The 27,688-nt window shown below is 52.0% G+C and overlaps 2 protein-coding genes across 3 annotated transcripts; both read left to right on the top strand.

Annotated features, from left to right (window-relative positions):
• Nucleotides 1-15,155: 15,155 nt before the first annotated feature.
• MATK (megakaryocyte-associated tyrosine kinase) lies at nt 15,156-24,548 on the top strand. 2 transcript variants are annotated; one of them, XM_069877938.1, is made up of 14 exons: nt 15,156-15,170; nt 15,357-15,579; nt 19,452-19,508; nt 19,728-19,841; nt 19,981-20,096; nt 20,931-21,150; nt 22,077-22,170; nt 22,270-22,335; nt 22,484-22,583; nt 22,675-22,759; nt 22,937-23,010; nt 23,102-23,297; nt 23,651-23,737; nt 23,863-24,548. In XM_069877938.1, the coding sequence occupies exons 3-14, from the start codon at nt 19,500-19,502 to the stop codon at nt 24,043-24,045; spliced, it is 1,344 nt and encodes a 447-aa protein (XP_069734039.1). In that variant the 5' UTR covers nt 15,156-15,170; nt 15,357-15,579; nt 19,452-19,499; the 3' UTR covers nt 24,046-24,548. The 2 variants fall into 2 exon arrangements, with proteins under 2 accessions (XP_069734039.1, XP_069734038.1); XM_069877937.1 differs by lacking the exon at nt 15,156-15,170 and having other exon boundaries at nt 15,199-15,579.
• Nucleotides 24,549-25,141: 593 nt separating this feature from the next.
• Nucleotides 25,142-27,030, top strand: LOC138731753 (complexin-3-like). The gene is made up of 3 exons (XM_069877890.1): nt 25,142-25,562; nt 26,157-26,244; nt 26,567-27,030. Exons 1-3 carry the CDS (start codon nt 25,408-25,410, stop codon nt 26,786-26,788), a joined length of 465 nt encoding a protein of 154 aa, XP_069733991.1. The 5' UTR covers nt 25,142-25,407; the 3' UTR covers nt 26,789-27,030.
• The last annotated feature ends 658 nt before the right edge of the window (nt 27,031-27,688 follow it).

Below are 27,688 nucleotides of genomic sequence, written 5' to 3'. Positions count from 1 at the left end.
TGTGCTGGCTTTCACTGCACAGAAGCAAAATTTTGGAGTTTATGACAGTTTTGAGCAGGATCTTATCAAATAGAGGACAGGGACCATTACGCTGCTGGTTTGTATAATGGCAGTGGTTTGCCTGTGCTTGGGTTATTCGTGGATGCAGTTGTCTGTTCCTGTGGTTTGGGAGAGGACCTGTCAGGGCTTTGAGAGGGCCTTAGGCTGATGACAGGGATGATCAAAAGCACCTTCTGTAGGAAGAGTTGGGACATTTCAGCCTGGGAGAGATGACTTAAAGTAGATTCTGGATGTCTACAGAGTCTGAAGTGGCATGAAGCAGCTGGACAGGAGCTGACTGTTCCCTGCCTTTTGCAATAGGCAATAGACCTCTGAGGCCTTACTGAAGAACGCTGTGGCTCCAGAAAGCTAGAGGGGGAAAAAAAGGAGGCTGAGCAAGTATTCAAGAGATGTGGAGAAGAATATGGAACTGTTGGAATGGCTCCAGAGGAGACCCTGAAGATGATCCGAGAGCTGGAGCTGCTGTGAGGTCAGGCTGAGAGAGTGGGTGTTGTTCAGCCGGGAGAGAGAAGGCTCCAGGGAGTCCTAAAGCAATCTTCCAGTACCTGAAGGGGGCTACAAGAAAGCTGGGGAAAAGCTTTTTACAAAGGCATGGGATGATAGGATGAGGAGGGATGGCTTTAAATTGGAGAAAAGATGATTTAGAATAGACATTAGGAAGAAATTCTTCACAATGAAGATGGAAAGGCACTGGACCATGTTGCCCAGAGAAGCTGTGGCTGCCCCATCCCTGGAGGTGTTCAAGGCCAGGTTGGATGGGGCTTTGAGCAACTGGATCTAGTGGGAGGTGTCTCTGCCCATGGCAGGGGGATTGGAATTAGGTGATCTTTAAGGTCCCTTCCAACCCAAACCATTCTATGATTCTATGAGATGTGTTGAGTGTTACCAAAAGACAAATTATGTCAGGGTTGGGATATTCTTGGGGCTGACATTCAAAGTGGAGAGCCTTGTGAGTGAGTGCTCTGTATTGCCTCTTCTCTCAGTGCTTGCTCATAGGCACCATTGGAGACAGGACACTGCACTGGATAGACCCGAGTGTGCTTACTGTGGCACAGCACCTTTGTGACAGACCTCGCACAGCTGCTTTTTGCTACTGCATGGTTCTCTCCTCTATATGGGCTTCCCTTTTCTGATGTCTTTCACAGAATCACAGAATAACCAGGTTGGAAGAGACCCACCGGATCATCGAGTCCAACCATTCCTATCAAACACTAAACCATGCCCCTCAGCACCTTGTCCACCCGTGCCTTAAACACCTCCAGGGAAGGGGACTCAACCACCTCCCTGGGCAGCCTCTGCCAGTGCCCAATGACCCTTTCTGTGAAGAATTTTTTCCTAATGTCCAGCCTAAACCTCCCCTGGCAGAGCTTGAGGCCATTCCCTCTCGTCCTGTCCCCTGTCACTTGGGAGAAGAGGCCAGCACCCTCCTCTCTACAGCCTCCTTTCAGGGAGTTGGAGAGAGCAATGAGGTCTCCCCTCAGCCTCCTCTTCTCCAGGCTAAACAACCCCAGCTCTCTCAGCCGCTCCTCGTAAGACCTGTTCTTCAGCCCCCTCATCAGCTTTGTTGCTCTTCTCTGGACTCGCTCCAGAGCCTCAACATCCTTCTTGTGGTGAGGGGCCCAGAACTGAACACAGGATTCGAGGAGCGGTCTCACCAGTGCCGAGTCCAGAGGGAGAAGAACCTCCCTGGCCCTGCTGGTCACAGCGTTTCTGATCCAAGCCAAGATACCATTGGCCTTCTTGGCCACCTGGGCCACTGCTGGCTCATATTCAGTCGCTGTCAACCAACACCCCCAGGTCCTTCTCCTCCAGGCAGCTTTCTAGACAGACTTCTCCTAGTCTGTAGCACTGCACAGGGTTGTTGCGCCCCAAGTGCAGGACCCGGCATTTGGCCTTGTTAAACCTCATCCCATTGGACTCTGCCCAGCGGTCCAGCCTGTTCAGATCCCTTTGCAGAGCCTCCCGACCCTCCAGCAGATCGACACTTCCACCCAGCTTAGTGTCGTCCGCAAACTTGCTAAGGGTGCACTAGATGCCTTCCTCCAGATCATTGATAAAGACATTGAACAGGGCTGGACCCAGCACCGAGCCCTGGGGAACCCCACGTGTCACTGGCCTCCAGCTGGAGTTAACTCCATTTCCCACCACTCTCTGGGCCCTCCAGCCAACCAGTTTTCCACCCAGGAGAGTGTGCGCCTGTCCAGGCCAGAGGTGACAGTTTCCGAAGCAGAACGCTGTGAGAAACTGTGTCAAAGGCTTTACTGAAGTCCAGGAAGATACATCCACAGCCTTTCCCTCATCCAGCAGCCGAGTCACTTTGTCATAGAAGGCGATCAGGTTAGTTTGGCAGGTTACTTTTCCTCTGTGTATGCTGATCCAGGCTCCTCCTGTAGGCAACAGAAAACCATGGTCTGGATGAGTTCCCTGCCATTGATGCCTTTTGCCCTCTGGCCACTTAGAGCAGACAGGTGTGCACGTCCTCTGCCTGGTGACCAGCCTTGGGAAACTTGGGCCAATGCCTCACCACCCTCAGTGTTAAAAATTTCTTCCTAATATCAAATCTAAACCTCTCCTCTTTTAGTTTAAAAGCATTACCCTTTGTCCTACAGGCCCTGCTAAGAAGTTTTTCCCCATCTTTCTTATCAGCTGCCTTTAAGTATTGGAAGGCCACAATAAGGTGTCCTTGGAGTCTTCTCCAGGCTGAACAACCCCAGCACTCTCAGCCGTTCTCCTTTGCCTATTCTGGACCCGTTCCAACAGGACCAGGTCCTTCCTTGGCTGAGGATCCAGAGCTGATAATATATTTCACATCAGACTCTTGGTTCCAATAACTAGGTTGTATTTAATGCATGTTCTGAAATTGTGGCAATACAAAATACAGGAAATTATTTTCACTTCTTTCTTTTGTGTCTTTGGAACTAGAAAACATAACATTACTTCATAATCTTGTCTCCAGACTGGATTTGATGTAACTTGAATACATAAGCAATGTTTTTCCCTATTTGTTGAGAGAATGGGGTGATATAAACTGTGGATTATAAATATTATTCATTAATTCCTTAAAACTTTGCTAAGAAAAGTGATATTTCTGTAGCGTTGGATTTGAGAAATCTGAAGTGAAACTGTTACAGAATTAGTATTTCACCTTTTTAACTGGAGCAGTAAATTAGGTTACTCCAGCATTGCTTTGGGGGTGAGGGGAAGGTTTAAATAGGTCCAGTGTTTGAGAGATTCTAAAAATATGTTCCTTGAGCTCCTGCACACATGTGTGCATTAAAAAGCATAGGATGGATAGCAGTTTATTTACAACTAAAATTCCTTAACTTAACTTAACTGGTTAACTTTGTCCTGAAGCAAGAAGTGCTAAAAACTGACTCATATTTTGTTAACCCTTATTTTTAGTTCTGATATTCATACTGGTAATGAGATAAACTTTCTTCTTCAGATAAAATGTAAATATTTTGATGATAAGTGCAGGTTTTTTCTGCCTATTGAAATGAGCACCCGCTCTCTAAAACTTTTCACTTACTCAGCTTTGTATTTCTTCACCTGAATTCTTATGATTTTTGTTAAATAACCTCCTGCTGTTTTAAGAAAAAAATTTATTGGTGTGCTAAACATCTCTTTCCTAACTTAATTTATATGAAATTTTTGGAACACTTCTTCTGGGGTGCCTGCTGTCCTGCACTGGTTCCTGGTGTGTCAATTAACACCTGGAATCAGGGTGAGCTGCCTCCCCAGAGGAGTGTGTGAACCCACCCAACTGTGAATTCCACCTTGAGAAACAAAATCTGAGAGGTTTTTTTCCCCTCTTTCCTGTAGTACTTTCTCAGTTTGCTCCCGACATGACAGTTCATGGTAGAGGAAAAGAGAGATCTGTTACTTGAAGTGATGCTTGCAGGGAGCCTTAACGCCTTACAAGAGCGTAGATGTTATCGCATCTAAAACCCCTACAAGTTTTTCAGAAATGAGCATGTGATGTGCCTGTAACTGCCTGGCTTCTTTGAACTTCTCACAGCGTTAGTTATGATTCTTAGTCAGTGCCTGAAAACTGAAATGACAAACAGGCTGGGGCAAAGGGTCCTTGATTTTTGGCTGGAGCACCTCCCATAGAAGGACAGGCTGAGAGACTTGGAGTTGTTCACCCTGGAGAAGAAACAGCTCCAGCAAGACCTTAGAGTGACCTTCAGTACCTGAAGGGGGCTACAGGAAAGCTGGGGAGGGACTTTTTACAAAGACATGAAGTGATAGGATGAGGGGGAAATGGCTTTAAGTTGGAGAGGGGCAGATTTAGACTAGCCATAAGGAGGAAATTCTTCATTATGAGAGTGGTGAGGCCCTGGCTTTGATTTCCCAGGGAAATCGTGGCTGCCCCATCCCTGGAGGTGTTCAAGGCCAGGTTGGACGGGGACTTGAGCAGCCTGATCTAGTGGGAGACATCTCTGCCCATGGTAGGAAGGTTGGAATTAGATGATCTTCAAAGGTCCCTTCCAACTCAAACCATTCTATGATTCTGTGATTCTATGATTCTTCATATTCAGTGAGGTGCTGTGCATCTAGCTCAGTGCATGTGTCTGCGATATTGTCACCTGTATCTAAACCAGCTGTGTTAGGGAGGTTCTGCAGTCAACAAAAAGCTGACTGTGCTGTGATGCTGGTCGTGTGTAGGTTCTGCAGCCATGACTGGGCTAACTGTAAATGGAGCCTAAAATGAACTGGTTGCGTGTGAGTGCTTGGGGTGTGCGAGGCAGTACAGGAGACATTTGTCCAATTGTTAGGGCTTGCAAGCTTTTCATACTCTGCACATTTGAATGTGCCTCCAAAGGAAAGGGGTTTTTGTTTTACTTTGAGTGTTTCAGGAGATTTTCCATTCGTTTTCAGAGGACATTTAGCAGTATAGTAGCAAAGCAGTCCCATCATTGACAGGGAGATGAATATGTTGCCCTGTGTGACTGCAGGCTTACCGGGAGCACTGAGAATGATAAAATCACAAAGAGAAGACATTGTTCAGAAGACAGGAAACCAAGCAACAGGAGCCTCAGGACTCAGAGCAGCTTCAGTGCAAGCTCTGTGATGTCTCTTGTGTGGAAGCAGGTGTGCGTGTAGCACATATCCGTATTCGGGGAGCCATCAGAAGCTGGGACAGATTTGTAGAGCTATCAACATGACAGAGCTTGCTTAAGTTGTACAAGTGTGTACAGTGAGAAGAAGATCCCTCAACAGCGTTTCTATAGGAAAAACTGCAATGGAAGGATATACTTTAGTGACTTCACTGACGTGAACCGTCTCTCAGGCCGACAATGGGTGCTCGCAGCCCAGGAAGCCAACCATATCCTGGGCTGCATCCAAAGCAGTGGGATCAGCAGAGCAAGGGAGGGGATCCTGCCCCTCTGCTCTGCTCTGGGGAGAGCCCACCTGGAGCCCCACATTCAGTTCTGGAGCCCTCAGCTCGCAAAGGGCATGGACCTGTTGGAGCGGGCCCAGAGGAGGCCTCAAAGATGATCTGAGGGCTGGAGCACCTCCCATATGAGAACAGGCTGAAAGAGTCGAGGTTGTTCAGCCTGGAGAAGAGAAGGCCCCAGGGACACCTTAGAGCAGCTTCCAGTACCTGAAGGAGGCCTACAAGAAAGCTGGGAAAGGACAGTTTACAGGGGACTGGAGTGATAGGATGAGGAGGAATGGCCTTAAATTGGAAGGAGGAAGATTTAGATTAGATATTAAGAAGAAGTTCTTCACTATGACGGTGGGGAGGCCCTGGCCCACATTGCCCAGGGAAGTGGGCTGCACCGTCCCTGGAGGTGTTCAAGGCCAGGTCGGATGGGACTTGGAGCAACTGGATCCAGTGGGAGATGTCCCTGCCCATGTCAGAGGATTGGATCTGGATGGGCTTTGATGTCCCTTCCAACCCAAACCATTCCATGATTCTATGAAAAAATATCCAAGTTCATTGTAAGTTCGGAGTAAAGTTTCACTGGGTTCGTATTTCATATTCGGAGAGTGGTGCCAGAGCCCTACAACCTAATGTAAAATGTGATAGGAAGAGGGGAAAACAGTTCTGTTCTTGCCTAGGCCCATAAAACTGTAGTAGGTGTGATGGGAAAAAGCCAGTAAATAACAAAATATCCACAAAGCCTCCCAGCGACTCATTCTAACTGCAGTGGGGATACATTCTGCTGTTCTGCCTGCTTTTGAGGAGAATTTCTTGCGTGATTGCTGCAGTTAAGAAGATTATGGGGCAGCTGTAAAATCCTGTGTGCACTCAGTTGTCTTAGATCTTTAACATTTTTAGAAAGAATCTCTGAACTGAGCTCTTCGTTCCCTTCACATTCATCCCAGGGAGGTGCTGTTTGCTGTCAAGAGCAGGTCAATGGGTTGTTTGTGTGTGGTTGGTTGGAGAGGAGGCTGTGTGTGGCTCGAGGATGAAAAAGCAAAGATAATTTCTTACTTAGCTACTAATATGCTAAAAATAATTACAGCAGTTGCTACATTCTGGTGGTTTTACTGGTCTGTGACAATGTGATCTAGAAACTAATTTCAGAGTGCTAAAAAACCCAAGGCAGACTCCCAAGGACAAGTGTGTGTCTGGAGAAGCAGCAATGTTTGGTCAAAGGGAAAGAAAGTTTGTTTGCTTTTTCCTTCTAAACTGTCTCTTGTATCCTCTCCAATCAGCAGTGGGATTTGTTGTAGAAAAGACTTCAAGAGGGACATGAAGCCTGTTAAGTCCTGGCTTTCCTGTCACAGGATAAAGTCATGGATGGGAGAGGGACCCAAGAAGGCTTGTTAAGGAACCTGAAGGTGCGCAAGTCATAGAATCATAGAATCATAGAATAACCGGGTTGGAAGAGACCCACCGGATCATCGAGTCCAACCATTCCTATCAATCACTAAACCATTCCCCTTAGCACCTTATCCACCCATGCCTCAAACATCTCCAGGGAAGGTGACTCAACCACCTCCCTGGGTAGCCTGTTCCAGTGCCCAATGACCCTTTCTGTGAAAAATTTTTTCCTAATATCCAGCCTAAATCTCCCCTGGTGGAGCTTGAGGCCATTCCCTCTCGTCCTGTCCCCCGTCACTTGGCAGAAGAGGCCAGCACCCTCCTCTCTACAACCTCCTTTCAGGTAGTTATAGAGAGCAATGAGGTCTCCCCTCAGCCTCCTCTTCTCCAGGCTAAACAATCCCAGCTCTCTCAGCCACTCCTCGTAAGACCTGTTCTCCAGCCCCCTCACATGACATTCTTATCTCTAAATTGTTGAGACATGTATTGGATGGATGGACCACTTGATGGATAAGGAATTGTACGGATGGTTGCACTCAAAGCGTTGTGGTCAATGGCTCAATGTCCAAGTGGAGACTGGTGATAAGTGGTACTCCTCAGGGGTCAGTATTGCTTAACATCTTTGTCACAGTCATGGACAGTGGCATTAAGGGCACCCTCAGCAAGTTTGCCGATGACACCAAGCTGGGTGGTATGATTGACACACTGGAGGGAAGGGATGCCATCCAGAGGGACCTGGAGAAGCTTGAGGCCAAGGCAAGGCTAGCTGAGACTTGGAGCAACCTGATCCAGTGGGAGGTATCTCTGCCCATTGCAGGGGAGATGGAACTGGATGGGCTTTGAGGTCCCTTCCAACACAAACCATTCCGTGGTTCTATGATTCTATATTCTTGAAGGTGTTGTACTGGGAATACTTGGCAGGTGGGTACCACAGCATTACCCAGGAGCCTCACTGGAACTTCTGGCACAGCAACTCATGCTGTGAATGTTCCTCAGCTCCACTGCCTCTTGGTTGGTTTCTTATGACAGTGCATTGTGTGATGTTTTGACTCCTCTGCACTTCTGGGTTGCTCTGTTAAAATAACATTGATAGCAACACTCTCTCCAGGAAAGGGACCCATCTGCCTCCTCATTCACAGGGGAGGACTGACACTTGGGTTTGTCAGAGATGTGTTTCAAGCCCCCAGGCGCTCACACTTGGCTTTTGCAAAGCTCACAGTGCTTTTCTGAACACTTAGAGTCGTTATTTATAGAAAAGCTTTTAAGGGAAGTCTCAAATGCTGTAACTGTGCTCATTCCAGAGAACCTAAAATGTGAGTAGTTTGTTGCATTTTCTTATTTAAGGTAAAGCAAAATTCCAGGACAACTTCAGCAGTTTTTAAACTTTCTTTTTAATTCTTTGCCTGCTGAGTTTTGCTGTTAAAAACCTGGCTGCAGCATCTTTTTTTGTGTGAGGGGTTTTCTTCCTCATATTTTGTGCGGTCAGATGATCCTGGGCTGCAAAATCCCTGTTGGAGAGGGAAGTTGACTGCTCTGGAGACTGGGAGCTGCCAGAGGTGAGGTGATGTCCCTGCCCATGCACAGGTAGAAAAGCACAGCCGTTATCAGCAGGTAGGGAGGACAGTTTGGTACGTGTTCCTGGCAGAGGGATGCTGGAGATCCCCACAGCAATTAATGCAATTAAACTACTGAGAGATATGCTCTGCATTTTATTTATTATTAACAAATAAATTCTCTCAGCGGAGAAGGACTTGGGGGTGCTAACTGATGAAAAGCTCAACATGAGCCAGCAATGTGTGCTTCCAGCCCAGAAGGCAAACGGTGTCCTGGGCTGCATGCCCAGCAAGGAGGCCAGCAGGGAGGGAGGGGATTCTGCCCCTCTGCTGCGCCCTGGGGAGAGCCCACCTGGAGTCCTGTGTCTAGCTCTGGAATCCTCAACATAAGGATGAGATGGAACTGTTGGAACGGATACAGAGGAGGCAGTGAAGATGATCCGAGGGCTGGAGCAGCTCTGCTATGAGGACAGGCTGAGAGAATTGGAGTTGTTCACCCTGGAGGAGAGAAGGCTCCAGAGAGACATTAGAGCAGCTTCCAGTACCTGAAGGGGGCTACAAGAAAGCTGGGGAGGGACTTTTTACAAGGAGTAATTGGATGAGGGGGAATGGCTTTAAATTGGAGAGGGGAATATTTAGACTGGACATACGGAGGAATTTCATCACAATGTGGGTGGGGGGACCCTGACTCAGGTTTCCCAGAGCAGCTGTGGCTGCCCCATCCCTGGAGGTGTTCAAGGCCAGGTCGGATGAGGCTTTGATCAACTGGATCCAGTGGGAGGTGTCCCTGGCCATGGCAGGGGGCTGGAATTAGAGGATCTTTAAGGTCCCTTCCAACTCAAATCATTCTATGATTCTGTGATTATTACATTCCTATCATTAATTACACCAGGAATTGTATTGATGTTGCTCACTTTGTAATAACGGGGCTCATTCAAAGTAAGTGAATGTTTCAATGAGGATCCAGTTGTCTTTAAATAAAATGCTAGTTATTTGAAATGTTTCCATCTGCTATTGAGTCCTCTGCCATGTTTTTATTGTCTGTTTGGAAACCATAGAACTTATTGTCACAGATACAATCATAGCTCAAGCCTTCTTCTATTCGGTTTGCTTGGCCTTTCTTGGTTTGTTGTGCAGTAGGAAAGGTCATTTAGATAGAAGTACTGCTTTTTCATGGACATTGAAAATCTGCCCGGCTGTGCAGTTTCTTTGCAATGAGAACATTGACTTTCTTTGCCAGAATAAGGAAACACTGAAATCCTACAGTTACTCATGTTAAATAGAATACAGGTCAAGGTTAAATTAAAATCACTGGAACTGGTCTTGCCTGAAACCCCTGTGGAAGTTTAAGAAGGCTTCAGCTTGGACACTGAACTGTTGATTTCTTATATTCAAAGTAGCTGCCCTCCTTCGCTGTAGGTTAGTGTTTGCAATATGAGTTGAATTGCTATGCGTGGTGGCGATGATCTTCTAAATAACTTTAAATCCCACCTTCCATAGTGTGTGTGGGAAGAACTGCAGATTTCTATGTACATCCTTCACACGGCTGCCTTCGTTGCAGTTGGGATGGTACTGTTTTATCTCCTCCTTCTCCCAGCATAGTTTTAAAAATGATGGCTTTCAGAGAAAAAAAAAGATTAGACAGGGGACTTGGCAAGGGCCCCTTGCCATCTCCAAAAAATGCATTTAATGCATGCAATAAAAAAGAAGAGACAGCTAGAAGAGCAGAGGGTGAAGGAAAAAGGGCAAAAAAGAAGATGCTGCCTAATAATGATTCTGCATGTATACAATAACGTTCACATGGTTCCAATTTTTATATAAAGAGGTCCTGGTGTGGTCCAACCCCTTACATTTTTAGTAACTTTGCATCAAAGCGCATGCTGTGGGTGGTTCAAAGCTGTAATCCCTGCGGGAATGGCCCCATGTGGAAGAGTTGCCTGTAGCAACAGCTCCTTTCCTCCTGTTACGTCTCCTTCCCCTCCTGCTCACTTGCTCTGGAAGAAACTCTGCCCACAGCAAAACAGGTAGGCAGGTGCTGTAAAAGAAAGAAAAAATAAACCCTCCAGGCAAATCCCCTCTTTGGTACTGAGTGTATATATTATACATTTCTTTATTACTTTAGATTTCTGCCCTTTAGATTCTTGGAGTGGGGAGACTCGTCCTCCAGGGATCCCTGTTTGGTGCAATGTGGGGGTGTGGAGTTGTGCAGACGCTCAGCTGCTTGCCTAGAGCCTCTTTGCTGGGGATGGTGAGGTTAACCAAGCAAAGATGTGAATGCCAGGCTGTACCGTGGCCTTGGCATTGTCTGAACAGTCCCTGGAAAGAGTGCATTGGAGACAACCAGAGCTGAAAGCTCTTCATAGAATTGTAGGATGGTTTGGGTTGGAAGAGACCTCAAAGTCCATCCAGTTCCAACACCCTGCCATGGACAGAGACACAGCATCCTACAGGATCTGGTTGCTCTAAGCCCCATCCAACCTGGCCTTGAACACCTCCAGGGATGGGGCAGCCACCATTGCTCTGGGCAACCTGGGCCAGGGCCTCTCCACCCTCACAGGAAAGCATTTCTTCCTATGATCTCATCTCCCTCTCCCCTCTTTCAACTGAAAACCATTCCCCCTCATCCCATCCCTGCACTCCTTGATCAAGAGCCCCTCTCCAGCTTTCCTGGAGCTTCCTTTCAGCTCTGGGTAGCTTCCATAGATGTTTAAATAGATGCATTGTGTATTGAACTAGTACAGGGCAGTGTGTTCTGAACTGAAGGGAGCTGGCTCTGCTGAGGTGGCTGCCACCCCTCTGTACATTTAGTGTTAGCATCACCTCATGCTGAAGCCTTGACTCCGATCTTCCTTTTGCCGTACTGTCATACTCATCCGTCTCTGCTAAATCAGAAAGATTGGGAAGTGTTGAAATACTGTGAGCAGTTTCTAGCCTTTTACCTTAGTCAGATCAAAAGAGGATGGAATAGCACATCGATGCCAAAGAGCTTCCCTCATTGGAAATTAGGAAGTAAAACCATCAGCCACTGCCACAAGTGCTGCCAGAGATGAAAGCCAAGTCACGATACCAAATACAGAAGAGTTTAACTGTTGTAGCAGTCCCCATTCAGGGTTAATGATGCAGATACCTGTAAAGACCAAGAACCCAGGTTTAGAATTTGCCTCAAGTGCTGCTCATCAGCCCCCAGTACAGTCACTCACACAACCATGGACACTGCAGAGAAGGTCTGGTGTGACGGGATACAGTGGCTTCCACCCCAGCAAGGTTTGGTGTGCTGTGGTCAGCTGTAGCTGCTACATCATCCCTTAAGCGTTCCCAGTTGACTTCCTTGCTGGGGCGTTAATTTGTGCGTTACTCTTTGCATTGGAAGGGTCTGTCTGGCTCCTGGTCATGCAGTGTGCATAGCATACAGGTGCATATCAGCATCTGAACCTGGAGGTGTGTATGGCTGGTGGGAGAAGGGTGAGGCTACAGCATCGTCTAAAGCTCCAGCCTCCATCCAGGGTGAAATATGCTTTCAATTGATCCTCTTTCTACACGGCCCAACGGTGGTGTTGGGTTGGAATAAAAACCTTTGCTATGAAAGGAGCTTTTAAACTCGGTGATGTTCTCTTCAAATGCTGGAGACTGGATGTCAAAAGCCAAGACAAACTGTGCTGCCCTCAGGAGCAGCAGGAAGGAAGCAGCCCCACTGGACAGCTTGTCTCACTCCCGGTTTGCATTTTAAAGCCAGGTCAGCTGAGTTGTTCTTTGGAGGTTCCCGTTTTTCCATTGGCTACAGAGAGAACTAGAAGTGACCTGGATGTTTGACTTCAGATGCTAAAAGGACAGGTAAAGAGAATCTGCCTTGAGCTGGTGTGGAGGCAAGGTGGGGAAGAGTTGTAGAATCACAGAATCATAGATTGTCCCGAGTTGGAAGGGATCCACAAGGATCATCAAGTCCAGCTCCTGTCCCTGCACAGAACACCCCAATGTTCACACCATGGGGCTGAGGGCATTGGCCAAATGCTTCTGGAATATTATCAGACTTGGACTGTGACTGCTTCCCTGGGGAGCTGTTCCAGCGTTCCACCACCCACTGGGTAAAGAACTTTTTCCTAATGTTCAACCTAGCCCTCCCCTGGGACATCTTCCTGCCGTTCCTTCATGTCTTGTTGTTGTTCACCAGAGAGAAGAGCTCAGCGCCTGCTCCTCCTCCTCCTCCCTTGTGAGGAAGCTGCAGACCACGATGAGGTCTCCCCTCAGTCTCCTCTTCTCCAGGCTGAACAGAACAAGTGACTTCAGCTGCTGCTCACACTCCTCCCCTCTAAACCCTTCACCTACAGAAGATGTCCGGCTACAGAATTGGCCAGGCCCAGAGAGTGGTGGGAAATGGTGTGAAATCCAGCTGGAGGCCAGTGACAAGTGGGGTTCCCCAGGGCTCAGTGCTGGGTCCAGCCCTGTTCAATGTCTTTATCAATGACCTGGAGGAAGGCATCGAGTGCACCCTTAGCAAGTTTGCGGACGACACCAAGCTGGGTGGAAGTGTGGATCTGCTGGAGGGTCGGGAGGCTCCAAAGGGATCTGAACAGGCTGGACCGCTGGGCAGAGTCCAATGGCATGAGGTTTGACAAGGCCAAATGCCGGGTCCTGCACCTGGGGCACAACAACCCTGAGCAGTGCTACAGACTAGGAGAAGTCTGTCTAGAAAGCTGCCTGGAGGAGAGGGACCTGGGGGTGTTGGTTGACAGCGACTGAATATGAGCCAGCAGTGGCCCAGGTGGCCAAGAAGGCCAATGGCATCTTGGCTTGGATCAGAAATGACGTGACCAGCAGGTCCAGGGAGGTTCTTCTCCCTCTGTACTCGGCACTGGTGAGACCACTCCTCAAATCCTGGGTTCAGTTCTGGGCCCCTCACCACAAGAAGGATGTTGAGGCTCTGGAACGAGTCCAGAGAAGAGCAACGAAGCTGGTGAAGGGGCTGGAGAGCAGGTCTTATGAGGAGCGACTGAGAGCGCTGGGGGTGTTTAGCCTGGAGAAGAGGAGGCTGAGGGGAGACCTCATTGCTCTCTACAACTCCCTGAAAGGAGGTTGTGGAGAGGAGGGTGCTGGCCTCTTCTCCCAAGTGACAGGGGACAGGACAAGAGGGAATGGCCTCAAGCTCCACCAGGGGAGGTTTAGGCTAGACGTGAGGAAAAAATTCTTTACAGAAAGGGTCATTGGGCACTGGAACAGGCTGCCCAGGGAGGTGGTTGAGTCACCTTCCCTGGAGATGTTTAAGGCACGGGTGGATAAGGTGCTAAGGGGAATGGTTTAGTGTTTGATAGGAATGGTTGGACTCGATGATCCGGTGGGTCTCTTCCAACCTGGTTATTCTGTGATTCTATGAACTCCAGGTCCTTCCTGATCTGAGTGCTCCAGAGCTGGACGCGGGGCTCCAGGTGGGGCTTCATGAGAGCAGAGCAGAGGGGCAGGATCCCCTCCCTCTCCCTGCTGGTTCCACTGCTTTGGATGCAGCCCAAGAGGTAATTGATTTTCTGGGCTGCCAGCACACGCTGGGGGCTCGTGTTGAGCTTCTCATCTACCAACACCCCCAAGTCCTTCCTTTCAGGGCTGCTTCCAATCCGTTCTCTGCCCAGCCTATAACTGTGCTTGGGAGTGCTACAGTTTTGGCCAGCTGCAGGGTGTTTTAGTGGGACCTGGACATGCTGGTGATTCAGCTGTACTACACCCAGCTGGGCTGTGCAGTGCAGGTATCTACCTAGCTGCACCAGAGAAGAGAAGAAGACAGTTTGGAGGACCAATGTCTTGAAGACTGAGGCGCTGACTGGGTGCTAGGTACCCAGACATGTAAAGGAAGCAAGCGGGAGTCTCTTTGCTGGCCATATAATTGGACAGAGAAAGCCCATGTATTAAGGCTGAGCTATTGTTCCCTGTGTGTGAGTTCTCTGGGCTGAGGTCATGCCTGTAACGGCCGGATGTGGCAAAAGCCAAAATTACAAAGCATTTCTATTTGTTGCAGAGAATACGGTGTGGACCCCAGGCCATCTGATGCTGAGCCTGGGAGTGTGGTGCAGGGGCTGTAAGGGTGAGCTCTCATGTCTATTCTCAAGCCTGAAAAGACCTGGTGTCTAATGCAGAGGAGAATGCAAGGAGCGCTCCTGGGGAAACACATCCCAAGAATCCTATGAACAGACCAGCTCAAATGGCTTGGAGAAGTGGTTTCCTGATGGAAAAATATAACCAGGTGCTGAAACCACTGGCTGGTTTGGGGTAGTTTTCTTCTGCACTGCCTTTGCCTTTGAATTGCCAGGTTTTTTTCTGAAGGCTTGAATGCTATTTTACTGAAACCTAAACAAAAAAGTACACACAAAAATCCCTAACCCAAGACCCCTGAATCAAGCATGGTGTTTGCCTGAAACTGCGTTTTCTTCTTTTTCACCAGTTTGTTCAGAATACTGGAAATGTACATTAGTGCAAAACTGGTCTCCACTTTTCTGTCTGGGCTGATGAGCTGCAGAGGCAATTCTTCCTTCCCACAGAGGCTGAAGGACATAGATAAGCCACTGCCCTTTGACAGTGGTGTTCTAAAGGTCTCTTTGCCCATTCTAGGCTGTGATGCATCTCTGCTTCCATCCCCTCTGGAGCAGCAAGGTGGCAGGCCGTGCTCTCAGATCAACCCCCCCTTACATCCCAGAAGTCGGTCCTGTGATGGGATTAGATCCAGATGCTCCCTGGTCCCACCACATCCTTCTGGAGAGCCACTGCCACCATGAGCTGCTCCAATCATGACAATCGAGGTGGGACCAGCAAATCTCCCTGTTTGCACAGGGATCATTTATTTTCTGGGTGCTGCAGGGCAGGAGATCTGATGATCTGCAGCTGATTTCTAGTGAGGGTGTGTACTTGTGCCCTCGAAGGGTAGAAGCTGTTTTAAATGTTGTCAAATAATGAGTCATGGTGATTACTGTGTGACTGTGCGGCAGGCACTAGGACCTCCGGGACGCTGCCTCCGCAGCCCTTAGCAAAAGAGAAATCAGGAAATAACGCAGTCGCTCTTTCTGGAAGCATGCCCTTGAAAATAAAGCTTGGCTGCTCCATATGAAAGAGAATCTACTCTCCAGGAATTCAGGAATCTGAGCCCAGGCTTAGCTCTCAGCTACCCCAAGACATCGTTGCCCCAGGGACCTGCACGGACGTGGCTGGGAGGTAGGTGCCAGGGCTGGGAGAGCTGCTGTGAGCAGATGAGGTGGTATTGGCTCTGCTCTGTCAGTGGAGAGGGATGGACGCGGTGTCATAGCGTTAAGAACATTGTGGTCAGTGGGGAAATGCCCAGGGGTCACTTGTTTTTCAGGAAAAATGTCCTATTTGCCATTTGTCCAAGCGACCCTTAGTGCTGCAGGGTGTTGGTAAGAAAGTTCTCCAGTGTGTATTTCAAAGGTGGGTGCACAGTGCAGCCAGCTCCAATTTCAGTGCCGAGGTGCAATCTGCCAGTGCTCATTTCTCCTTTTCTGCCCCTGTGCCGCTGGGTCCGGCACCTCCTCAGCTGGGGTAACACAACCAAACTCTCCTGTTCAGGGTTGGGGTGGCTCCACCAAACCGCATTGTGTTTCTGTACTTCTAAGTCTCACTGCAAATACTTAGGGCAGTTGATTAAAAAGGGGTGTAGAACAGCTCCAAAACACAGAGGAAGGCAAGCAACTCCTCCTAGACTTTCTACCCATGCATCCTGCTTGTGGGAACGTTCATTCCAGTGATGGGAACTGCATGGACCAAAGATCTCCAAGAACAAAGAATTGCTTTAGGACAAGGCATGTGGGTGGCACCAGGAGGAAGGTGATTCACTGCAATTGCTTGCTGGTGGCTGGGTGGAGGCGGTGGCTGGTCTTCAGGCTCTGCCAGTGGCAGGTGTCCATGTGAGGTACATGTCCAGCCCTAGTGCCAGCTGGGCAGAAGAGAAGCCAGGCCCTTGGGCACTCAGAGTTGAGGATCCATCCCTTCCAAGCACCACCTGCTGTCTGCACACAGGTACAACTGAGCAAACAGATGCTGCTTTTCACCAGTAATTACTGTTCTGGAGCAGCAGAAAATGAGGGAGCAGCTGCCAATCCTTCCCGACTCAGCCAGCAGGTCCCTCCTTGTACCAGGCTGGACTACAGCAAGGGGTGCGTAGCAGACCCTGTCCTTGATATCTGTTCCCATGAGGTCCTCACCCATCCTGGAACTGAGCTGAGCTGCATCCAGCCACATCAGGCTTCAGCTGTGTCCTCTGAGAACACACATGGAGCAGCTGCCTTGGCATCTCAAAGTCCACCAAGATAACCCGTGTGGCATGGTTGGGCTGCAGGACAAGAAGATGACTGTGCTAGCAAATGGTGGCTCTGGAACAGATAAAACTGCTTCCTCCTAACAGTAACGTTGTGACAGCAGCAATTACCCCTTTCTTGTTGTTGCTCTGCATAGGGACAGGCATGATAAATCCTCAGCTCCTCGCCGTCATGGAGCTAGGCTGGGGCTTACCACCAGTGATGCAGAGGAGTGACCGTGACTCACTCTCCCAAAGAGGAATACAGCAAAGGCTGTCAGCTCTGCTCCAAGAAGCTGAGTGAACCCCCGCATCTCTCCCAGTCCAGCAGAGCCAGGGAGACATCGTGCTTCTCTGATTCAAAGTTTCCAAGAGGTCACCAGTGGAGTTTCCCAAGAGCAGCACAGTCAGTGCTGGTCCCAGCCCCACCAAGAAACTTAGTGCACAGATGAAATCACCTCTCCCCATCCTCCGATGTTTCTCATCTCTGGAAGCTGATGGTCTTCTGGCTGTTTTGAAGTCTTGGAAACAGAGAGGAGAACCAAGCCTCTGGGATAGCTTCACACTCTCTCGTTCCTTGATAGGAAGGAGCAAGTGGGCACAAAACAGCTTCACCTACATGGGTCTCATCAGATGATGTCTTTGTCAAAGCTGAAAAGTGTGAGCACTGAGAAATCCCATTATCCTTTAGAAAAGGAGAGAAAGCGTTTGGCGTGCAGTGAGACAGAAACTACAAGTACAGAATGGATCTGGAGGAAGAATGCTGAAATCAGAACAAAACTTACAGAAACCATGACGACTTCTAGGAGTGTGGTGCCTTTGGGGGTGATGCTGTGGTATAGGGATGTGCAGCAGCCCAGGCAGTGCCACCAAGGACACAAGACTTGGTGTCAGTGCCCCAGTGCACGGGCTGTTCCCACCCCAGCCCTGTGTGCTGCTAGGGAAGCAGGAGAAGATTCACCCATTGCATTTCAGTTGTTCAAGGAATGAGCAGGTGGAGCTCTCTGGGACACTGCCCTCAGGGATGAAGGAGCTGAACAGGGCTCTTAGATCTTTAAGGATCTTAGAGCTCAAGAGTTCTCAATTCCTATATGTTAAAAAAATTGGGCAAGGAAGGCAGGACCTCCTGATCAAACTAAAGTGTGAAAAGGAAATGCACAGGCAGTGGAACCAAAGACACATATGATAGAAGGAATATGGGGATGCTGCCTGGATGTGTAGGAGTGGAATCAGGAAAGCAAAGGCACAGTTGGAGTAGAATTTGGTGAGGGATGCAAAGAAAATCAGGAGAGCCTCTACAGGTATATTGGCCAGAAAAGGAAGATTAAAGAATATGTGTACCACCCTTTAAATAAGACGGGGGAGCTGGCGACAACCAACATGGAGAAGGCTGAGGAACTAAACGTATTTTCCTTTTTGCCTCAGTTTTCAATGGAAGTCCCTCTTCCTACATCTCTCAAGCTCCTGAAACTCAAGGCAAGGACTGGGTAACAAGGTCCCTCCCATTGTAGGAGAAGATCAGGTTCAAGACCACCTGAGAGACCTGAATATCAGTAAATCTGCAGGATCCAATAAGGTGCAGCCCAGGGCTGAGGGAATTGGCTGATGTGGTTGCCAAGCCACTCTCCATTGTATCTGAAAAGTTGTGGCAGCCAGGCGAAGTTCCCAGTGCTGGGAAAAGGGAAACATTGCATCCATTAAAAAGGGTAAAAGAGGGGATCCTGCGAGCTACCAACCTGTCAGCATGACCTCACTGCCCTGTAAAAACATGGAGGAGACACTCCTGGAAGATACAGTGAAACTCATGGAAGACGAAGAATTGATTAGAGATAGCCAGCACGGCTTCACCAGGGACAAACGGTGCCTGACTAATCTAGCAGCTTTCTATGATGGACCGACTGCATCAGTGGACTAGTGAAAATCTACGGATGTCATCTCCCTGGACTTTTATTAGGCTTTTGATACAGTTCCCCTCATCATTCTTTCATCTAAATTGGAGAGATATGAATTTGAGCCCAGCCCTGGAGCTCTCAGCTCAGGAAGGACCTGGCCCTGTTGGAGTGGATCCAGAGGAGGGCATGGAGAAGATGCGAGGGCTGGAACAGCGCTGCTCTTGAGAAAGGCTGAGAGAGTTGGGGTTGTTCAGCCTGGAGAAGAGAAGAGTAGAAGACCCACAATTTTGACTTGGAAAGTGGCCACACGCGTGACAAGTTGATGGCAACGGGAGTACAGGGACCTTGCACAATTATCCCACAGCCAGCGGGTTTGACAATCCCACCTCCGCCCAGCCGAGGTTGGCAGCCCCCACGTCAGTCCTGCTGTGCCCCACGTTAGTGGGTCTCCCTCACCCAGTGCCTCTTGTGGTGCTGATGACTTGGAGGTACTGAAACAGGAGGTGAAAGAAGTTCCTGTAAAAACCACATTCCCCCACCAGCTGCAGCAACGGGTTCCTGCCGTGGCAGCAGCACTTGTGGGTGACAGAGCCCATCTGTGGGCTCCAAGGCAGGGAGAAGGGAGAGGGGCCAGGACAGCTGGGTCCTGCTCCACCTAGGGTTTGGGACAGGAGTGTTCCTGAGTTACAGCAAAAGTGGGCAGGGTTAGCAACCTGCTCTAAGCCTTTTTCTCCCTCCTGTGCTGTGGGGCTACCCTGTGTTATGGACAGGCTTGAAAGGAGCTGTGGTGGCCAGAGGAGCCTGTGGGGACACAGCAGTGGTGGCCTGGGATGGGACAGGTCAACCTCATCCCTCTATATCCCCCTTTGATTTCTTCTCTGCAGGTGGCAGCAGGAGAGGACAGGGAGTTCCTGATGCACTGACAGCCAACCATGTCTGGGGTGAGTGGGGCTGCCACTGGGGTGCCAGCACTTCTGGCAACATTGGGATGACGTGTTCCCCCAGGACCACGGTGATGTGCAGGGGGGCTCCGCATACCCAGTGCCCTTTGTTCTCAGCCAGAGCTTCCAATGGTCCTTGGGACTGGCCCTGGGGGCTGTGGGAGGTGGAGGAGGGGGCAGCTCTCCTGCTCTCTGCTGACCCTGCCTCCTCCTTTGCAGAAACACTGGTCCCCTGGGACGCAGTGCGTCACCAAGCATGATCACACCAAGCCCAAGGGCCAGGAGCTGGCCTTCCGCAAGGGTGATGTGGTCACCATCATTGACGCCGTGGAGGTGAGCCCAACAGGTGCCAAAGGAGGGCATGGAGGGGATGGGACCCTTGTGCCATCATCTGAGCTGCCAGAGCCAGGCTTGCCCCTTCCCAGCGGGATCCCCTCTTCCTTCCCTTGCCCTGAGACCCTCTCTCCCCCAGGGCAAGGGTTGGTACCGTGCAAGGCACAACGAGACGGGGCAGGAGGGGTTGCTTGCAGCCAGCGCGCTGCGGGAACGCGGAGCCATTCGCGTCGACCCCAAGCTCAGCCTGATGCCGTGAGTACAGCTGGGGAGGACGAGGGGAGTGGGCGGCCCAACTCAACCCCAGGAGCTGCAATAGGGGATGAGTCCAGCACATTTCCCCCAAGCCAGGTTTTGGGTAGGCAGCTGAGGGCAGAGCAGCCACAGCCGTGGCCTGGAGATGAAGGGATTTGCTGCAGTCAACACTTGGCTTTAAAGACACCCAGTTGTAGCCACCCAGCTTGGATGGAGCTCGTGGGGAGGACATTCATGCAATGGGGTCTATGTAGATTTGCTGGGGGCTCTGCTATCCCCATCTCCAGCTCTGGAGCCCTCAGCTCAGGAAGGACTTGGCCCCATCAATGCGGATCCAGAGGAGGCCACAGAGATGATCCAAGGGCTGGAACAGCTCCACTGTGAAGAGAGGCTGAGGGAGTTGGGATTGTTCAGCTTGGAGAAGACTGAAGAGACCTTATATTGGCCTTTCAATGCTTAAAGGGGTCCGATAAGAAACATGGGGAAAAACTTTTTAGCAGGGCCTGTAGCAACAGGACAAGGGGTAATGGTTTCAAACTAAAAGAGGAGAAGTTTATACTGGAGATTAGGAAGAAATTTTTTACGCTGAGGGTGGTGAAACATCAGTCCATATTGCCCAGACTGGTGGTAGATGCCCCATCCTGGAAATATTCAGGGTCAGGCTGGATGGCGCTCTGAGCAACCTGATTGAGTAGAAGATGTCCCTGCTCACTGGAGGGGAATTGGACCAGATGTTCACGGTCCCTTCCAGCCCCAACCATTCTATGATTCAATAATCTCACTGCTGGGACTGCCTGCCAGCATGGCCCTTCTCCTCAATGCCCCTCTCCCCAGCTGGTTCCATGGGAAGATCTCAGGGGTGGAGGCGGTGCAGGAGCTGCAGCCCCCTGAGGATGGGCTGTTCCTGGTGCGTGAGTCTGTCCGGCACCCTGGTGACTACGTGCTCTGTGTGAGCTTCTGCAAGGAGGTGATCCACTACCGCGTGGTGCACGAGGAAAACACACTCAGCATCGACAGCCAGCAGTACTTCTCCAACCTCATTGATATGATTGAGGTGAGAATCCCCTCTTCCCCTGGCAGTGAGGAATGAGGACAAGAACCTCATAGGGTCGCACGGAGTGGTAGCAGGTCCCTGTCCTTTTTTCCTGTGGTTTTCATTGGACTTTGTTACCTGGTGATAATTCTCCCTCCCTGTCAAAGGCCCATGGTTCCCACTCAGCTCAGGGTCAAATGCACAGATCTGTGATGTCCTCTGCTGCAAACCAGCCATGGTGATGGCAGCTCTGGACTTCTGCTTCCCCCTGTTTCCCCTCATCCCTGCTCATTTGCTACTTCATGCAGCAGCGGGGCTCAGAGCAGTCTGGAAAACTAAAATCCCAACAGCATCTGTCACCCTTGGACCCTGGCCGGAGCCCTGCTGAAGCTTTGAGGCATTTTCACAAATTTCTGTCCCTCCGAGGCCTGCAGTCATCTTCTGAGCCCACAGGGCTCCCGGCTGACACATGAGCCCTTCTGGTGAGCTCTTCCTCACAGACCATCTTCACACTGTCTCGCAGATGCTGCTCATTTAGACATAACTTCTGCTTTTGGGTGGGTTCTTTCCCATTTTGGCTGCCCCAGTCCTGCTCTGTAACCACAACAGACATCCCACAGCTTCTGCTCCTCATCTCCTCAGCTGCTGCTGTGCCTGCCAGGGGTTTGAATTCCATCAGGTGCATCCAGCTCACCAGCAGCATCCTGTACTGCCCACCTGGCTGTGACTGGTGAGGAGCAGGTCTGAGACAGGGGCTGTGAATCACAGTGCTTGGGGAAATGTGGTGTTTCGTGCTGCCCAAGTTGAAGGGTCTCCAGGCCCCTCAAGAGTGGTGATGGTGGTGAGGTCCTGTGGAGCATACCATCGCTGTTTCCTGGCTCTACACCTCGTGCTTGAGGGTAAGAGGTGGCATCATTGCATCATCTCTGTCTGTCCATCCCTCACAGCACTACATGAAGGAGCAGGGAGCCATCTGCACTAAACTGGTGAAGCCCAAACCGAAAACTGGGATGAAATCAGCTGAGGAGGAGTTGGCCAAAGGTAGGGGATGGTGGGAGAGGGTAGTCGTTCAGATCTGGGGGACAAGGCAGCATGGCCCCACTGGTGGCCCCTCTAACCTGCCTTTGTGCCCGTGCCCAGCCGGCTGGCTACTGAACCTGCAGCACTTAAAGCTGGGAGACCGCATCGGGCAAGGCGAGTTTGGAGGTAGGTGAGGAGTTGGAGGTTCCCTGGCCATGTGTTCCCCAAATGGCACCCCGTGACATCCCCTCCCTGTCCTGTGGAATGAGGGGCTCGGTCTGGAATGCAGAGGGTGGGTGTGGGGCTGAGCCTGACCCCATGCATCCGCTCCCAGATGTCCTGCAGGGTGAGTATATGGGGCAGAAGGTGGCTGTGAAGAACATCAAGTGCGATGTGACCGCCCAAGCCTTCCTCACCGAAACGGCTGCCATGACGTGAGTGCCCCATGAGGAGATATGACCCAACCCTGCCCCATGGTCAAGGGATGAGCAGGCATCCCCTTGACCCACATCCCTTCCACTTCAGGAAGGTCCGGCACAAAAACCTGGTATGTTTGCTTGGTGTGATTCTGCACAATGGCCTCTACATTGTCATGGAGTTCATGAGCAAGGTGAGAGCACCTGGCTGGTTCTTGGTCAGTAGGACATGTTGCCACTCAGATTTGGGCACAAAATACCCATTTGGGGAATGATTTGGGCAAATGCTGGGTGCTGCAGCCCACGTGGGAGGCAGAGTCTCCAGGAATCCCTGTCCCGCTGGTCCTTACATATTTCTCCTCCTCTGTCAGGGCAACCTGGTGAACTTCTTGCGCACACGGGGCCGGGCACTTGTCCCGACCCAGCAGCTACTCCTGTTTGCTCTGTAAGTCCATCTCCCTCCCTCCAGGCTGGGGACTGGTGGTCTGCATCACCCCGGGGGTAACGCTGTTCTCTGCCTCACTGGGCCATGGCAGGGACGTTGCCCAGGGCATGGACTACCTGGAGTCCAAGAAGCTGGTGCACAGGGACCTGGCTGCCCGCAACATCCTCATCTCTGAGGAGAACGTGGCCAAAGTGAGCGATTTCGGCTTGGCCCGGGTCAATCCCAAGGGAGCAGACACCACTTTGCTGCCCGTGAAGTGGACAGCTCCGGAGGCACTGAAACACAATGTGAGTGGTGGTGGGAAGGGAGGGATGTCCAGGGCTCCTCCTGAAGCAGCTTGCCTCCTTGGTTCCCCCCTCCCACTGACCCCTCCCTGTCTCATGGTGGCTTATGGCATATTCAGCCCTTCATCTCCTGACATTCGGGCTCTCTCCTGACCAGCCCTGGCGTGTATCAGTAACTGGGGAGTTCCTGCAGGACGCAGCAGGGTGGACCCATGGCCGTGTGGGTGATGGGAAGGGACGGGGTCCCACCCTGGGGAGCTAGGGGTGGCAGAGGGACAGGTGCCGTCTCCTGTCCTGGGGAGGGATGGGAGCCCAGTGTGGCCCCTGGCCAACTTCAGCCTCTCCTACTGCTGCAGAAATTCTCCTCCAAGTCGGATGTATGGAGCTATGGGATCCTCCTGTGGGAAGCCTTCTCCTTTGGCCGAGCGCCCTACCCCAAGCTGGTGAGTGCTGTGTTGGAGAACAACACGGGCTCTGGTGGGATGGGCATCCCACTGTCCCCTGGCCGGGGTGAACCCCCAGCAGGGCAGGAGAGCAGGGATCCCAGTTGCCTTCTCTGTCCCACCAGAGCCTGAAGGAGGTGACGGAGCTGCTGGAGCAAGGATACCGCATGGAGCCCCCTGAGGGCTGCCCACCTGCTGTCTATGCCCTGATGAAAAGCTGCTGGGAGCTGGAGCCAGGGAAGCGACCATCCTTCAAGAAACTCACAGAGAAGCTGCAGAAGGAGCTGAAACACCTGAGGGATCTTTAATTCCCATCTTGCTCCTGGGACCCATGGCCAGAAGTGCCCTGGACCCACCAGCTTTGGGAACGGTGCAACAAGGGGTGGCCAGGCAACCGAGCCCGCAGTGCAGCTCTCTCCTGGAGGAGATGGGGCAGCAGATGAGGGAGGCTGTCCTCTGCTGGGACACATGAAGAGGGTGCAACAGCTTCCCCCCATCCCAGCGCAAGTTGTCATCCCACCACACAGTTGCAGGTTCCCAGGGAGCCGATCTTTCCAACTGCCCAGGATGGGGAGAGCAGTGCCCAAGGGGGCTGTGCTCCTCACACCCCCTGCTCAGCCCTGGACACGGGGGTCCCTTTGAGCTGCTCCTCTGGTGACGTGGGACAGGATGGGACATCTCCATTCACTGGAGGATGAAACCCCAATCCAGACACAGCCCTAACTCCAGCCACTTGGGCCTGCATGCGGACAGTGAGCGCAGCTGGATAAACCACCAGGGTTTGGGATTTTTGATTAAACTGAAGAAATTAGTTCAACAGCATCTTTAAGCCTCTGGACTCAAATTAGGCCTATCCCTCGCTCGGGCCTGGCAGAGCACAGGGAAATGCTTCGCGGGGGCAGGAGCTCCGGCTGTTGGAAGCCCCACATGCAGCCTGGTCCCGCTCCCCTCAGGCTTTGTGCAGACGGGGATTATTGTTTTAATCAGAGTTCTATGGGAATTGCTTGCATATAGATTACAGGAGGGGGCACGTCCTCTGGCAGTGGGAAGCCCCCGGTCTCACTGTCTCCCAAGCAATCTCGACATCTCAGTGGAGCTGGGATTAACGGGGGCACAGGGCCACACGGGCGCTTGGGGTTGTGTGTGTGCGTGTGCCAGCCTGCCACCTCATCTTCCTTCCAGTCCTTTGACCCTTGATTGGTTTTTTTCGGCTAAATCTCTTGGGTCTTCTCTGTGCTGACTTCTTGCACCTCCAGCCCTGTGTGCTGCTGTCAGTGGCTCCAGATGCTCCTGGACCAGGGCCCCTTGCAGCAGGCGTTGGCCCTGGGGGTGTTGTATCCCATCGTGGCCCATCCAAAGGAGGGTCTTTCACCCAATCTGTGTGACGCTGGGTCTTGCTGACTCCTTCCACCTCCCATCACCCCAATGGGGCAGCATCCTGCTGTCCCCCTATAACACCGTTTCCCCCAAGCACCCCTGGGTGCAGTGAGCAGCATGGGAAGGTCTTTCCACCCTGGTGGCTGTGGCTTCCCCTCCTAATGCCTTAATCCGCCCCTGATCCGCAGTGCCCCTGGGGCTGACGGTCCTGCTGACCTTGCAGGTACTGGCCCTGGGCAAGCACCTGGAGGTGCCGGGCACGGTGGGGCACAGGCTGCTCAAGCCATCCACCCATGGCCACCTTCTTCACAACCACCCTGAAGAGCTTTCGAGGGGGTAATGAGGAGCCGCCCAAGGGGCCCCCCAAGGATGGCAAGGTGGCCACGCTGCCCAACGGCATGGGCCGTGAGGAGTTTGAGGAGTACCAGCGGCAGCTGCTGGAGGAGAAGTAAGGCTTTGCCAAGACTGGGCGGGGGGAGGAGGGGGAGCACTGGGTACTGGGGTCTCACCCACCATGGGTTGTCCCTGGGGTGCGGCAGGGCCAGTGGATGCCTCTCCATGTAGCACAGAAGTTCCCCATGGGTGCTGGCACAGTGCTGGCTCAGTGCTCCATAGGTGACGAGGGGCACCCTTGGGTGTCAGTGTCCCAAAGTGGTGGGAGTCTGGTGCCAGGACAGCATCCATGGAGCTGAGGGACAACAGGGGCGGCACAGGATTACATGGGTCCCACCTTCCTGGGTCCAGGTGCTGTGGGGACCTGGTAACTCAGCATCCGGGAGCTGAGAGGATCAAGTCCTTCCAATGGATATCTTTGCTGAGCATCTCTGCTGGGTGCTGGATGGGCAGGATGTGCTCCCTGCCACCAGATCCCCATTGCAATCCTCTTGCAGGACTTTGCACCCCCTTTTCCTCTCCCCCTGTCCCCAGGACCAGCACAGCTACTCTGCTGCTGAAGACCCAGGGCAATGCTGGGGAGTGGCGGGGAGGTTAAGATGGGGGCTTGGTGAGGCAAGGGGTGACAGTGGGGTGCCTGCTGCTGCAGGATCGAGAGGGACAAGGCCTTTGCACAGAAGAAGGCAGAACGGGCCACTGTGCGGATGCACCTGCGGGACAAGTACCACCTGGCCCAGGTAAGGACCAGAAAACCCATGGTGGGATCTCAGGGGTCTTCCCTTGGACCCTCCATCCTCTGGGACAGCCCCAGGCCAGGTGACTGCTGGACATCCCACAGGATGGGAGATGATTCCTCAAGAGGGCAGCAAACAGCTGCTGTCTCTGTCTGAACCACCACCCGTGTGTCTGTCCAGCTGTCCAAATCTGGAAACAGACAGTCCTCGCATTCCCCCAGCATCCCCAGTGCCCCTGCAGCACCTGCTGTCCTCTGTCCCCACCCCATGGCCGGCACGCCTGCATCTGCCCCCAGCCCTAACACTGTCTTCCACCCACGTGCAGGACGAGCGGGACGATGCTCAGCTGCACGTGGCCGGTGGCACGGTGGAGCTGCCGCAGGAGCTGGCCTCCATGGTGCACAGCGAAGAGCAGGAGGAGGAGGAGGAGGATGGTGCTGGGGCCTTCGCCTTCCTGTCGAAGATGCGGGAGGTGGACCTGCCGGCACTGCGGGACCGTGCACTGGGCACTGTGGATGAGGTGAAGGAGAGGTGCATGCTGATGTAGCATTGCTGCCCACCCTGCCGGCGGGTGACACCAGCAGTGTTGGGGCTTAGCTCCTGTCCCCCAGGAGCAATGGTATTATGTGTCCATTATCTGGGGGTGGAGGTCCTAATACATGAGCTGGGAGTGGATTTTCCTTCCTAAAACTATTCCCTGTTGGTTCTCTGAGGTGCACTACGTGAGTGCTGGGTTGCAGTGTGCCTGGATCTCTGGCCGTGTTGGTCAAGCCCATCCCTGTGGTGGTCCTGGTACTAGTGTCCCGTGGCGTGGGTGGTGGTCTTGGAACCAGCCCTGGGGCGTCATGCACTGTTTGGCTCAGCAAATAAGGATTTTGCCGGCACCAGTCTGGTCTTCCTCCTGTACCCCTCATCCACACGAAGCCTGTCCTGGGTGGGTGGGGGGAGGATGCGATGGCACTTCTGCAGCAGGGCTTCCCCTCATGCCCCCAAGCCAGCCCTAGCCCATCAGGCTTGGCTGCCACACCTGTCCCACCTGCTTCCGCAGCAGCCCCACTGCACCCCAGCAGCGCACAGGAGCCACTGTGACCCGGTCCCCCACCAGGTATCCCTTGGGGCAGCATTTGCTTTCCCCTCGGGCATCCCCCTGCCAGCACAGGCAGCACAGGGGTCCCCTCAGCTGGGGTGCCCCGCTGTCTCGCCCCTCCAGGACTCACTCCCTGATCCTGGGTGTTCGCAGTGGCACTGGCTTAAAGGCCGCCACGCCGGAAGGCTGGGGGCTGCTGAGATCGCTAATACCTGCCTATTTTAGTGAGGTCTAATCTGCCTGAGTCGCCTGTCCCCGAGGACTAAGCTAGCTGAACCCTTGTAAAATGTATGGCCAGTGCTGGCCCTGCCAGAGCGGGAGCGGGGGGAGTCACGCTGCGTTTACATGAAAGAAAGGACG

Source organism: Phaenicophaeus curvirostris, chromosome 28 (genome assembly GCF_032191515.1).
Source record: "Phaenicophaeus curvirostris isolate KB17595 chromosome 28, BPBGC_Pcur_1.0, whole genome shotgun sequence".
NCBI lineage: Eukaryota > Metazoa > Chordata > Aves > Cuculiformes > Cuculidae > Phaenicophaeus > Phaenicophaeus curvirostris.
Note: the sequence above shows the minus strand (reverse complement) of the source record. Positions and strands in the feature narration are given on the sequence as shown.

Excerpts from the sequence above, each read along its gene's own strand:
- MATK (XM_069877938.1), top strand. Across the intron at positions 19,842-19,980 it reads CCATCATTGACGCCGTGGAG|GGCAAGGGTTGGTACCGTGC; the intron begins GTGAGCCCAACA and ends TCTCTCCCCCAG. Across the intron at positions 21,151-22,076 it reads ACCTCATTGATATGATTGAG|CACTACATGAAGGAGCAGGG; the intron begins GTGAGAATCCCC and ends CATCCCTCACAG.
- LOC138731753 (XM_069877890.1), top strand. The coding sequence starts at position 25,408 with ATGGCCACCTTCTTCACAACCACCCTGAAGAGCTTTCGAGGGGGTAAT. Across the intron at positions 25,563-26,156 it reads CGGCAGCTGCTGGAGGAGAA|GATCGAGAGGGACAAGGCCT; the intron begins GTAAGGCTTTGC and ends CTGCTGCTGCAG. Across the intron at positions 26,245-26,566 it reads ACAAGTACCACCTGGCCCAG|GACGAGCGGGACGATGCTCA; the intron begins GTAAGGACCAGA and ends ACCCACGTGCAG.